Source organism: Spermophilus citellus, assembly GCF_964194105.1.
Source record: "Spermophilus citellus genome assembly, chromosome: 5".
NCBI lineage: Eukaryota > Metazoa > Chordata > Mammalia > Rodentia > Sciuridae > Spermophilus > Spermophilus citellus.
Genome location: NC_138186.1, coordinates 58,414,335 through 58,429,397, shown reverse-complemented (window position 1 = coordinate 58,429,397; position 15,063 = coordinate 58,414,335). Strand labels below are relative to the sequence as shown.

Sequence of the window (15,063 nt, the reverse complement as noted above, 5' to 3'; positions counted from 1 at the left end):
CCAAATTATTCAACATACAAAAAACCCCAGGAAAACCTTGACTAATGAGTCAAAAGACAATCAACAGACATTAACTTCAGGAAAACATAAATATACAGATGAACACTTTTAAAACAAATGAAAAGATAGAAAGTCTCAGCAAATAAATAGGAAATATAAAGAAGAATTAAGTGGAAATTCTTAAAATGACAATGATATCAAACTAAAATAAGAAATTTACTGGTTAAGTTCAGAAGCAAAATGGAGATGATAGAAGGAAGAGTCTATGAACTTGAAGACAGATCAATAGAAATTATCCAATCTTGGCAGTAAATGGAAGAAGAGAAAAAATCAATAGTGCCTCAGGGACCCATGGGACCATATCTAAATGTCAGCCATACATATCATCATTCAAATAATTCAAAAGAAATCAGGAAAGGGTAAATGAAAAATAAAAACCAGAAAACCAATAGTAATTGATGTATATATGTATAAATATGTTAAAGTTTACATTAAGTGCAAGTGATCTAAACAAACCAATTAAAAAACAGAAAGTGTCCATTTTTATTAATTAATCAATTAATTTTAATTATATATATGACAGCAAAATGCATTTTGATTCATTGTTCACAATTGCAGCACAACTCTTCATTTCTCTGATCATACATAGGGCAATGATGTCCATCTCATTCCACCATCTTTCCTGCCCCCTTCCCCATTCTACCCCTCCCTCCCCTTGCCCCTTCAACCCCCACCCCCATTATGGATCAGCATCCACTTATTAGAGAGAACATTTGGCCTTTGTTTGGGGGGGATTGGCTTACTTCACTTAGCATGATATTCTGTAACTCCATCCACTTACCTGCAAATGCCATAATTTCATTCTCTTTTAATGCAGAGTAATATTCCATTATATATATATATCACAGTTTCTTTATCCATTCATTATTTAAGGGCATTTAAGTTGCTTCCACCGTTTAGCTATTGTGAATTGAGCTGCTATAAACATTGATATGGCTGTATCACTGTAGTATGCTAATTTTAAATCCTTTGGGTATTGACTAATGTATGTTTTTGGCGTTTTTGTCTAGTATGAGGTAACTGTATTTATGTGGTTTTGTCTCTGTGTCTTCTATTTTGTACCATTGGTCTACATGTCTATTTTGGTGCCTATACCATGCCATTTTTATTACTATAGCTTTGTACTATAGTTTAAGTTATTGTGATGCCTCCTGCTTTACTCTTCTTGCTAAGGATTGCTTTGGCTCTTCTGGGTCTCTTATTTTTCCAAATAACTTTCATGATTGCTTTTTCTATAAGGAATGATGATGGGGTTTTGTTGGAATTGCATTGGATCTGTATAGTGTTTTGGATAGTAGGGTCATTTTAACAATATTAATTTTGCTTATCCAAGAGCATGGAAGATCTTTCCATCTTCTAAAGTCTTCTTCAATTTCTTTTTTTAGTGTTCTGTAGTTTTCATTGTAGAGATCTTTCACCACTTCTGTTAACTCAATCCAAAGTATTTTATTTATTTATTTATTTATTTATTTATTTATTTATTTATGAGGCTATGTGAATTGGGTAGTTTTCCTAATTTCTCTTTGAGAGGATTCATCACTGAAGTATAGAAATCATTTTATTTATATATTGATTTCATATCCTGCTACTTTGCTGAATTCATTTATTAATTCTAGAAGTTTTCTGGTGGATTTTTTTGGATCCTCTAAGTATAGAATCATGTTGTTAGCAAATAATGATAGTTTTGAGTTCTTCTTTTCCTATCTATATCCCTTTAATTTCTTTCATCTTTCTAATTGCTCTGGCTAAAGTTTTAAGGACTATGTTGAATAGAAGTGGTGAAAGAGGGCATCCCTGTCTTGTTCCAGTTTTTAGAGGGAATGCTTTTAATTTTTCTCCAATAAGAATGATGTTGACCTTGGGTTTAGCATAGGTAGCTTTTACAATGTTGAGGTATGCTCCTACTCCCTAGTTTCTCTAGTGTTTTGAACATGAAAGGGTGCTGTATTTTTTCAAATGCTTTCTCTGCATCAATTGATATAATCATATGATTCTTTTTTTTTTTAAAGAGAGAGTGAGAGAGGAGAGAGAGAGAGAGAGAGAGAGAGAGAGAGAGAGAGAGAGAGAGAGAATTTTTAATATTTATTTATTTTTTTTTAGTTCTCGGCGGACACAACATCTTTGTTGGTATGTGGTGCTGAGGATCGAACCCGGGCCGCACGCATGCCAGGCGAGCGCGCTACCGCTGAGCCACATCCCCAGCCCAATCACATGATTCTTATCTTTAAGTCTATTGATGTATTGAATTATATGTATTGATCTCCATATGTTGAACCAACCTTGCATCCTTGGAATGAACCCTACTTGATCATTGTGCACTATTTTTTAAATATGTTTATATATGTGATTTTCCAGAATTTTATTGAAATTTTTTGCATCAATGTTCATCAGGGATATTGGTCTGAAGTTTTTTTCTTTGATGTGTCTCCGTCTGGTTTTGGTATCAGGATGATACTAGCTTCATAGAATGAGTTTGGAAGGGTTCCTTCCTTTTCTATTTCATGGAATAATTTGAGGAGTATTGGTATTAGGAATTGTCCATTTTGTTTCATGGTTCTGGGGATTTTGTTTTAAATAAAAAACTCAAAAATACACCACCTACAAGAAACCAAGTTAAATATAATATAATTATAAATATAAATATAATATCACATTTAATTTAGAAGTAAAAGAATAAAAAAAGATAGCACATGAGAATACTAAGCAAAAGAAATCTAGAATGACTATTATTAATGTTAGACAAAGTAAATTTTAAGACAAGAAAAATTAATAGGAATAAAAAGGGGCATTGCATAATGAGAAATGGGTCAACTAATTAAGAAGATATAATAACTTTAAATATTTATGCAGCAAACAACTGAGTTTCAAGATATGTAAAGCCAAAGAACTGAAAGGAGAGAGAGAAATTTATTTCATAAATAAACTGATAAATAAGTAAGCACATAAACTGATAAATCTGCAGTTATAGTTGGAGATTTCAATATTCCTCTCTCATTAATAATTAAAATGACTGGACAAAAATCAGCAAGTAGATAGGAACGCTGAACAACATTATCAAATAACTAAATCTAATGGACATTTGTAAAATATTCCACCCACCAACAGCAGAAAATGCTTTCTTTTCCAATATACAGGGATCTTTACTAAGACAGACTATATCCTAGGTTATAAGACAAACCTCAACAAATTTAATAGAATTAGAACCATATAAAGTTTCTAACCATAAAGGAATTGAAACAGAAATCAGTAACAAAAAGATAACTGGTAAACTCCACACCCCTGGAAAGTAAACAACACATATGTAAATAACCTATGACTCAAGAGAAAGTCCCAAAAGATATTGGAAAATATTTTTGACTGAATGAATATGAAAACATATATAAAAATGTGTGGGAAGAGTTTAAGGCAATGCTGCTTTGGTTTGAATGTATGTGTTCCTACAAATGTTGGGACTCACACCTGGAGATGACAGGGTTGAGAGATGAGCATTTGAAGGTGATTAAACCAAAGGACTCTGCCCTTGTAGATGGAATTTGTGACCTTATAACAGGGCTTGAAGAAGCCCCATTTCTGCACCTGCAGAGGCCCCAAGAGCCAGTCCAAAACAATTTCAAAGGAGTTGACCAGGTCAACCTCAAGACCTTGGACGCTGCCCAGGGCCACCTCAAGTATTTAAGTATTCTGGTGCAGCACCCGAAGCCACCCTAACTGTGGCTTCAGCAGGCCCAGGTGCTGCATGCACTGCCACTTGGGAAGGCATAGGCAATAAACTTTGGCATGTGCCAGGCATGTGCCAACAGTGCCCTACTCATGGGGTATTTTTATCAAACCATTAAAGAAGAAATAGCACCAATTCTGCACAATCTCTTTGTGAAAACAGAAGAAAAATGAACTCTTCCCAATTTTCTTTTATGATGCTAGGTTTACCTTAATACCCAAACATGACAAAAACAATACAAGAAAACTGCAATTTAATATCCATACTGAATGGTACACAAAAATCTTCATTAAAGTATTGTGAAATCAAATCCAGCAATATATAAAGAGAATAACAGTCTGGACGTGATGGTGTATGCCTGTAATTCCAGCCACTTGGGAGACTGAGGCAGGAGGATTGCAACTTCTAGGCTAGTCTGGGCAAGTTAGTGAGATCCTTTCTCAAAATTTATGAAAAAGGGCTTAGAAAGCTTGCCTAGCATACATGAGGCCCTGGATTCAATTCCCAGTATTGGGGTGGGTCGAAGGAAGAAAGAAGAAGAAGGAGGAGAAGGAGGAGGAGGGTGGGGATGGGGAGGAGGGAGGAAAAGGGAAGAAGGAAGAAGACTACTACCAAGTGAGGTTTATCCTAGTTATGTAAGTAAGGCTGGTTCCCTATTTCAGAAGACTAGTCATTATAATTGACCATATTAAAAAACTAGAGAGGGGCTAGGGTTGTGGCTCAGTCATAGAGTGCTTGCCTAGCACATGAGGCACTGGGTTCTATCCTCATCACCACATAAAAATAAATAAATAAAATAAAGGTATTATGTCTACTTACCAATAAAAACATATTAAAAAAATACTAGAGAAAGACTGGGGTTGTAGTACTAGCCTTGAATACTTAAGGTCCTGGGTATGATACCAAGAAACTAAAACTCACACACACACACACACACACACACACACACACACACACACTGCTATTTAAACAACTAGAGAGTGAAAACGAGAACATATCAAATCATACAGAAAAAGCATTTGGAAAAAACCCAGACCCATTCATGATAAAAACTCAGAGCAATCTAGAAATAGAAGAAACTTCCTGAATTTGCTAAAGGACATTTACAAAGTACCTACAGCTAAAATCATACGTAATGATCAGAGACTGAATGCTTTTCCCTCGATTGAGAACAGGGCAAAAATGTCCACTTTTACCATTCCTATTCAATATAGTACTGGAAGTCTGAGCCAGTACAATGAGGCAGAGGAAGGAAGCAAAAGGCCTATAGATTAGAAAGAAAAAAAAAAAAATACTGTTCCTTTTTGCAGCCGACATGATTTTTTATGTAGATAATGCCAAGGAATCTTTTGAAAAGTCCTACATTAATAAATGAGTTAGGTATAGTCACAGGATATAAAGTCAACTAAGAAAATTTTTCATATGTATATATACTTAACAAACAAATTAGAAAACAAAAAATTAAATAATACCATTTAAATTTTTCAAATGAGAAATATTTAGGTATGAATTTAGTAGAACTTGTGCAGAATCTATAACACTAACAATAACGAACGCTGATGAAAAAATCAAAGAAGACACGAGTAAATGGAGAGGGAGACTCTGTTTGTGGGTTGGAAGACTTAATTTAGCTAAAAATGTCAATTCTGCCCAAACTAATCTGTAGATTTAATGCAATTCCAATAAAAATTCTAACAGGATTTTGTTGATATAGGCAAAATTTATTTGGAAGAGCAAAGGGACCAGAGGAACCAAAACAATTTTGAAAAAGAAAAATAAAGTAGGAAGACTCAGTCTACCTGACTTCAAGACTTACTGTAAAGCAACTGTGATCAGGACCATGTGCTATTGGTAGAGGGATAGATGCAGTGATCAATTAACCAGGATAGAATGTCCAAAAATTTATTTACACAAATGTGGGTTGTTGAAAAAGGCAAAAGGGGGACTGGGATAGATCAATGGAATAGCCCTTGACTAGCATGCCTGGGTTCCTGGGTTCAACGATCAGTACCACAAGAAAATAAATAAATAGCAAATAAATATAAAAGACAAATGAAAAAGGATGACTTTTGAACATATGGTGTTGGAACAGTTGGTCATTTCTATGCAAAAACAATCCACAAAAGAGGGTTGGGGATGTGGCTCTGCTGTAGAGCACTCGCTTAACACATGCAAGGTGCTGGGTTTGATCCTCAGCACCACATAAAAATAAATGAATAAAATAAAGGCATTGTGTCCAACTACAACTAAAAATATATTTTAAAAAACCCACAAAAGAATTAGAACAAAAAATCTTGACCTTAATCTAACATCTTACACACACACACACAAAAAAAATTAATTAAAAAATGGGTCATATCATCTGGATACAGTAATCCCAGTTCCTCAGGAGGCTGAGGCAAGAGAATCACCAGTTTAAGACCACCCTGGCCTGTCTCTAAATAAATAAATAAATAAATAAATAAATAAATAAATAAATAAAAGACTGGGGGTGTAGCTCAGTGGTAGAATGCTTGCCCCAGTGTGACTGAGGCCCCAAGTTGTATCCCCAGCACCACCAAAAAAGGTTTATAGATGTCAAAATTAAATATAAAACTTCTACAAGAAAAGAGAGTGGAAATGTTTATGGTTTGGAATTAAAGAAAATGTCTTAGACCTGATATAAAAAGCACAACTCATAAAAGAAAAAAATCAATATATTGGACCACTAAAATTAAAAAACTTGGTTTGGTGAAAGATAGTGTTAAGAAAATGAAAGCTATAGACTAGAGGAAAATATTGTACTTGCAATCACATATCCAACAAAGAACTTCTGGGAAGAAAAATTCAAAATTCAACAGTAGGAAAACAAACCAATTTAAAAATCATGACAATATGTTGTTATAGTTTAATTCTTATAATTCTTAAAAAATGGTGTCTATCATTGTGTCATACCAATGGCTTTTGTTTTCCACGCGTTTTAAAAAACAGTATTTTGGGGGAAATTTATATCACTGTCCATGGTAATATAAGTAATTCAACTTTTTTTTTTTTTTTTTTTAAAGAGAGAGTGAGAGAGGAGAGAGAGAAAGAGAGAGAATTTTATTTAATATTTATTTTTTAGTTCTCAGCGGACACAACATCTTTGTATGTGGTGCTGAGGATCGAACCCGGGCTGCACGCATGCCAGGCGAGCGCGCTACCGCTTGAGCCACATCCCCAGCCCAGTAATTCAACTTTAAAAATTTATTTCTGGGCTGGGATTGTGGCTCAGCGGTAGAGCACTTGCCTAGCACAGGCGGGACCTGGGTTCGATTCTCAGCACCACATAAAAATAAAGGCATTGTGTTGTGTCCATCTACAAAAAAGATTTTCTCTCCCCCCCCCTTTAAAAAATTATTTCTGAGCCAGATGTCATGGTGCATTGGTAATCCCATTGATTCTGGAGGTTGAGGCAGAAGAATTTAATTTTGAGATCAGCCTAGGCAACTTAGCCAGACCCTGTCTCAAATAAAAATTGAAAAGGGATGGGGATGTAGTTTAGTGGCAAAGCACCTCTGAGTTTAATCCCCAGGGGAGAAACATTTTATACCTATAGTGTGGGGAAAGTATAAGTTAGGTATTTTCTTTGCTCTAGTTTAATTCAAGTGATCAGCTCTCCCAGAAAGCTTGCCTTGACCCTCCAGTCTGATTTCAGTGAACCTCCATTGAGCTTTGCTGGGTTCACTCAGTCTTTATCAAGCACCTTCCTTATCTCTCTGCATTAACCTGCCCATCTCATAGGGTAACTTTCACTTCAGTCACAAACCCTGGCATGGTAACTGACACATAGTAATGACTCAATGTGTTTGTTGAACAATTAAAGCCTTGTAAAGAACAGATTTAAAAAATCACTGATGAAATAAATGACAACAAAATACATTTGATGACATTATGATGGGTGGCTGGCACAAAATAAGCACTCAATAAATGTTACCTCATTCATTCAACCAATATAGTTGGACATATATTATGTATGAAACCATGTTATACATGACAGGACATTGTAGGGTATAGGTGTTTTAGGTTGTATTTGTTAGAACAATAAACAATACAAACCAAAATTCCTGCTTTCCCTCACAGAATTTATATTTTATTTTATTTTTGGATTGGGGGTTAAATCCAAGGATGCTCTACTACATTCCCAGCATTTTTTTTTTTTTTTGAGACAGAGTTTCATTAAGTTGCCAGGCTGGACTTGAATTTATGATTCTCCTGTCTTGGCCTCCCAAATCCCTGGGATTATAGCCTACTACCACACCTGGCTAGAACTTACATGTTAACAGGGGGAAGACAGACAAAAAGCAAAATAAATAAGTAAATGTGTAGTTTTGTTTATTTAGTACTGGGGACCAAAGTGGGCACTTTACCACTGAGCCATATCTCTAGCCCTCATATTTTGAGATAGGGTCTCACTAAATTGCCCAGGCTGACCTCAAATTTTTTTTTTTTTTAAAGAGAGAGTGAGAGAGGGGAGAGAGAGAGAGAGAGAGAGAGAGAGAGAGAGAGAGAGAGAGAGAGAGAGAGAATTTTTTTTAATATTTATTTTTTAGTTCTCGGTGGACACAACATCTTTGTTGGTATGTGGTGCTGAGGATCCAACCCGGGGCCGCACCCATGCCAGGCAAGCGCGCTACCGTTTGAGCCACATCCCCAGCCCCATGACCTCAAATTTTTGATCCTCCTACCTCAGCCTCTCTAGTTGCTGGGATTTCTGGTGTGTGCCACCATACCTGGCAAATATGTAGTCTTTAAATAGCAAAAAGAGGAGAGGTAACAAAAGATTTAGACCCTTCATCAAAGAAGATAGAGATAGAAAACAGCACATGAAAAGATTCTCAACACCATTAGCCATTAGGAAAATGAAAATTAGAATCACGATGAGATACTACTACCCACTTATTAAAATGGAAATAAACATAAACCAAAGTCTGACAGTAACTACTGTTTCCCAGTGAGCTTTTGGAGCAACTACTACTATCCTTTATTGCTGGTGGGAATATAAAATGATACAACCATTCAGAAAAATCATCTGGTAGTTTCTTGCAAAGTTAAAAATATACTTATCATCACGGTAGCCCGCTCGCCTAGCATGTGTGTGGCCCGCGTTTGATCCTCAGCACCACATACAAACAAAGATGCTGTATCCGCTGAAAACTAAAAAATAAATATTAAGAAAAAATTCTCTCTCTCTCTTAAAAAAAAATTATATATATATATATATATATATATATATATATATATATATTTATCTATCATGTGACCCAGTAATCCCACTCCAAGGAATTGTCTTAGAGAAATGAGTATTATATTTACCCCCAAACCCTCTCCCATATGTTTATAACAGCTTTATTTGTAACTATCAGCAAACAATCAAATGTTCATCAGTGAGTGAATGGAGAAACATTCACATGTATGCTATTCAGCACTAAAAAGGAAAGAACTATTGTTAACACAGGCAGCAACATGAATGGATCTCAGGAAGCCAAAGAAGCCAATCTCCAAAGGTTCCATGCTGTATGGTTTATGTAACATCCAGAGAAAATGGGGAGATCCCTGGAGAAGAGTTGGTGTGTTGCCAGGAGCTGGGGGACAGGGAGTGGGGTGAGGGGGCAAGGAGTGTCACTCTTAAGAGGTAGGACAGGGATTCTGGGCAGGGTGATAGCATTGTCTGCATCCTGACTGTGATGATGCTTACACGTAGCACTTTTACACATGGCCACACATCCGAAAGTCAGTTTTTCCATTGGTTACTTTAAAATAAGAAAGACAGGACAGGACATACTTAGGCAGAGCCATTGAATCCTTCTGAAAAATAGTTTGTCAAAATTTTGTGTTCCCTATTCAATTCCAAAGAAGAAAATGCATATTTTAAAGTCAAACAGATAAATAAACAAATAATGACAAGGAGAAAATAAACTAAAACCACCTTTCTATATGCAGATAACACAATGTCAGAGGTAACTTGGAAGGTAAATATTATTCTACATAATTACAAAATGATGCTTTGAATTTTTAGAGTGGCAGAATTGAAAGAAAAACTAGATGGAGCTGCTTTCTAACTTGAAATTGCTACTTTTCAAAATTTGCTGTATTATTTTCTTTCATTGACTTAATTTCATTTTCTATTTCAGGCTAGCTCTATTGAGTACTCTGACTCCATTTTTGTTTAAAAATATGCATATCAGCTTCACAGTGAATTCAAAGTGATGTGTATATTCTTCTTTTTACATCTCAGTGTCTAAAAAGTGTCCCTAACAAGCATGTTACTTTTACAAATTAATAAGGTCAATAATTTTTTTTTTGTAGTTGTAGTTGGACACATTACCTTTACTTTATTTATTTATTTATTTATTTTTATGTGGTGCTGAGGTAGCACTCTACCGCTGAGCCACAACCCCACCCCAGGTAAATAAATTTTAAGAACTTAAGTCAATATCTAACTAGAATTATGTTTTAAATAATTTTTGTTTTTTTCTTTTCGGTTCTGGGGATTGACTCCAAGGATGCTTTACCACTGAACTACATCCCCAGTTCTTTTTATTTTTTATTCTGAGACCCGGTCTCTCTAAGTTGCTTAGGCCTTGCTAAATTGCTAGACTAGCCTTGAACTTGTGATCCTCTTGTCTCAGGCTCCTGAGTTGCTGGGATTACAGGCATGTGCCACCACCAGGCTCACATATAAAAAAAATATTTTTTTAAAATTCTTTTTTTGTAATAAAGAATGAGCTTAGTAGCCTAGGTATGACATGAATTGATTGTTAGTGCTTCTAAAAGGGTTTCAAACAGTGAGGTCCCTTCAAAAGATTACATGTAGTTTGACAGTTTTTCAAAAAATTAAACATAGCATTATCATATAGCACAGTAATTTCACTAGCTATATACCCTTCAAAATTGAAACCAGGTCTTCAAACAAAAACTTGTACATGAGGGCTGGGGTTGTAGTTCAGTGATAGAGCACTTGCCTAGCACATGTGAGGCACAGTTTTTGATCCTCAGAACCCTTTATTTATAAAAAAAATAAATAAATAAATAAAGTAATGGTTTTGTGTCCATCTACAACTATTTTTTTAATTTAAAAATAATATTATATATAAAAACAACTAGTACATGACTGTTCAGAGTAGCATTATTCACAATTGCCAAAAGATGTCAACAACTTTTTGTTTTGTCCATCAACTGACAAATATTTTATATCCATACTGATAAATATCATATCCATACAGTGGAATATTATTCAGCCATAAAAGAATAAGTACAGATTCATGCTATAAGATGGCTGAACCTTAAAAATATTATACTAAAAGGCTGGGGTTGTAGCTCAGTGGCAGAGTGCTTGCCTAGCACATGTGAGGCACTGGGTTTGATCCTCAACACCACATAAAAATATATATATATATAAAAATAAAGGTCTTGTGTCCATCTACAACTAAAAAAAATGTAAAAAAAATATTATGCTAGGTGAAACAATCAGATATAAAAATTCACATATTGTGATATTCCATTTGTATGAAATATCTTCATTAGATAAATCCACTAGAAAGTAACAAATTAGTGTTTACAAGGGGCTGAGGTAGAGGGGAGAACGGGTATGCTACTTAATGTTTTTTTCCTTTAGCATATGAAAATGTTTTTAGCAGTGATTTAGACCAGTTAGTCTATTTTTGTTTTTGTATGGGATACAGAATCTACTAAAATATTTGTGTGTGTGTGTGTGTAAAATATGACTTAAACCAAGAACCTTCTCATAGCCTGGAACTGATCTTCTCTCTGGCTAGAAACTTGCCTGAGATAGAGATAGTAATCTCTTGGTATTACTAAACCTTCACCAGTTAGTCCTGTCTTGAGTAAGGCCAGCTCTCTCAACACTATCCGTAACAGACTTGGGGGTTGACAGGATTATCAGTAAATTATGTTGCCTTATTTATTTGAAAAGGGCAGTTCCATAAACTTTTCTGAGCTGTATTTTATTTTCAAGGATGGCAAAAAAAATAAGAATTTGAGAAACATCCTAAAGCCTTATTGTCTCATTGCCTTCTTTCACTTGCCACTGACTCATTTGCACTCTGATCACCAAGCTTGTTTCAAGTGCATTCATGATATTCATCAGGGGCTCCTAGTGCACACACTGGACTGCTTCTTTCCCCTTGCTTTGGACCTGTTGCTCTCCCAGACTTCCTTCTGTGGCAGCAGATAGAGCTGAAGCAGAAGTGGTGCTTTTCACTCCATGCTCTTCTCTCCCTGAATCGCCACGCCTCCAGTTTCTCCTGCATTTAAGAAGCTCCATCTTTAATAAAAAGAAAAGCATTATAGGGGCCAGGGCTAGGTGTAGCTCAGTGGTAGCGTGCTGGTCTAGCATGTGTGAGGCCCTGGGTTCCATTCCCAGCACCACATCTCTCTGTCTCTTTGTCTTTATCTCTCTCTCTCTCACACACACACCATATATGTATTGCCCACCCCCTCCAAGCAAATTTTATTTCAAAAAAGATAAACTTGCATTTCAAATTGGGGTCATATATAAAAATAACTCCAGCTGTTTGAATCCAGAGGACAGGAAAAACTACCCCTAAAACAATACCCAAATGCTCACTGGGCCTAAAACATTTCCTTTGGCTGTGAATTGGATACATTTCCATTTCCATTGAGTTCTGATCTGTTCCCGAGATAGGCAAATAAGCAGTGTGGTCTCAGAAAGGTCCCTCTCTTGGAAAAGTCAAGGATTCTGGAGAGTCTGAAAAGTGAGAGGCGCCAGAGAGTGTTTCTATCCAAGCTACAAATGAAGGAACTCAGAATCACAGTTCTGGACAGCTGGGGCACAACTGGTAAGCGCAGAGTTGAGAATTTCATTCAGTGCATCTGATTTTTAGTCTACTCGATTTGCAAGTAGCACTCCTTTTGTTGCAACCTACTAGACTTTTTCCTGTGTTGCAGAGAGGAGTATTTAAGAGAGAGGACTTGGGTTTAGATTGATCTAGTTGTAAATTGGTACAAGTTATATAATCTTTCTGATCATCTATTTTTTTTCTTTCCTTTTTTGTAGTATTGGGGATTGAACCCAGGGCCTTGAACATGCTGGGCAAATGCTCTGCTACTGAGCTACACTCCCAGTCCTTCTTTTTTAAAAAAAAAAAAAAAAATTATTTTTTTAGTTGTAGTTGGACACAATACCTTTATTCCATTCGTTTATTTTTATGTGGTGCTGAGGATCCAACCCAGGGCCCTGCACATGCTAGGCGAGTGCTCTACCACTAAACCACAATCCCAGCCCCCAGTCCTGCTTTAAGCTTTTAAAAATTTGAGATAGGGTTTCCCTAAGTTGCCCAGACTGGCCTCAAACTCACAATCCTCTTACCTCAGCCTACTGAATAGCTAGGATTATAAGTGTGTACTACCACGTCTGGTTCTGAGCCTCCATTTCTGTCTTTATTTGTAAAATAAGAATAACAGTGGTGATATGGGGCAAATTAAACAAGATAATGCACATCTAGTATTTAGCACAGTGCCTGCAACATACAAAGTTATCAATAAATGTTAGTGATTGTTAGTGATTATTAGTGTAGAGGAGGAGAAAGAACCATAAAGCACTTAATCATTTGCTTTTGTCATTAGTCAGGTGGTTTATCATTGTTAACAGAACCTGTTAGGGTTGAGGCTGAAAGGGTGAGAAGGATAGAGGTGGGACAGGAGTAGGATTATGGTTCTGACTATGATGGAGAAAAGACCTTTGGACATAATCTTTTAGTAAGCCTCATCTGGAAAACAGTTAAACATGTCTTTTGACTGCTAACCTTGGTTGTCTCCACAGAATGAGAACAGGATGAGTGGTAGTTAAGGTGGAAGGAAAACTTCTTGCTATTTTACTTAAAAAAATAGGCATTAAGCCTTTTTTTTTCTTTTAAAGGATTACATTTAAAAAGTCTTTTATCATGGGGGGTGAGTGCCAAGAATGAGAAAATTAAGATCTAATGACAATAATGATAATCCCCTCCCCTTTTTTGCAGCCTGGGGAGGTTCTCATTCACACAGGGCAGATTTTGCATCAGGATGGGGACTACTGCAGGCTGACTTTGATTTCAAAGATCCGAGATAATATTTTAATATCAGTCATCCCTCCTCTAACACTAATTCTAAAATCTTCATGGATTTGGATTACTCGCTCTATGGATTGCCTTCAAGAGTTGACCATGGATTTTATTGACTAAATTAGGTCTTTGTTTATATTCTGTGTATCTGCCCATGCTTTCGAAGTGTTTTAGGTCCTAGATAATTTTTGCTTAAATCATTTAAGACTCAGGACCTAATTTTCTAGAGTGCTTGGGGAGGGGAAGAGGGCACATAACTCCACTAATAACAACAACAACAACAACAAAATGTCTAGGTAACTGTAAAATATCATTCATTTAAACCTTACAATAATGCTACACTATAGGTACCATCATTCCCATTTTACAGGCAAAGAAACTAAACCAAGTGAGGTTAAGTAACTAGCTCAAGGTCAGAGCCTGCCTGCATGGCTAATCATCTGGCATACTGCCTCTCTTTTGGCAATAAACTCAGAGGGGGTGGCTTTGAAGGTGGCAAAGTGTTTTTGGCCTTAGAACCAGAACCAAATCTTAAATCCTCTGCAGCTTCAGGTTTAGGGACTCTAATGACCAGGATGTAAATTTCTGCATTCACCCTGGGCAATTTACTTACTCTCTTGAGTCTCAGGTTCCTTATCTGCCCCAGGGAGGAGCTTTAGATTTAAAGACCTCTCCTCGAATTAGCGAGTGTGGGTGTGCGCTGGGGTAAGAGGTGGAGGGGCTGAGGTTTCTGGGCGGTGCGTGCTTTTCCCAGGTGTCTTGAGGAAACAGGGCGTCTGGAGGCTCTTTCTGTCCCAGCCAACTCCCTCTCAGGAGGTCAGGCCTCTGGGTGGTGGTGCTCAAGCTTGGCTGTTGCTCCTCCGCTTGGAAAAGGGCCGCCACTGGAGACAGCTCTGGCGACAGCCCGGCTGCCTGGAAGTCTAGGGTAGGTCTTTTTCACCCTAAGGGAGTTAGAGGTGAGCGTGCATACTCTCAGGAAGGCTTCTTGGAGGTCATGATTGTTGAGCCATACCCTGAAGATCTAGCAGGAGTTAGCAAGAGGTGGCAGGGGCGGGGGTAAGGATACCCCACCCTTCGAACAAAGAAAGCATGACGGGGCATACTGTGAACGAGGAAGAGCTGTGGAGAGGTCTGCAGAGGCGAAACACGCAGGGGCTTCGGGACGTGCTTTATTCTAAGAGCAGT

At 36.8% G+C, this 15,063-nt stretch overlaps 1 protein-coding gene across 1 annotated transcript in view; it reads left to right on the top strand.

Moving 5' to 3' along the window:
• Positions 1-15,063, top strand: part of LOC308649412 (uncharacterized protein) — a gene marked incomplete at its 5' end in the record, with an annotated part of 49,518 nt that overhangs the window by 32,667 nt on the left and 1,788 nt on the right. The window contains 2 exons of the mRNA XM_081294985.1: positions 14,525-14,583; positions 14,692-14,803. Coding sequence (XP_081151111.1) covers positions 14,525-14,583; positions 14,692-14,803 — 171 coding nt within the window. The remainder of the gene's footprint in view (positions 1-14,524; positions 14,584-14,691; positions 14,804-15,063) is intronic.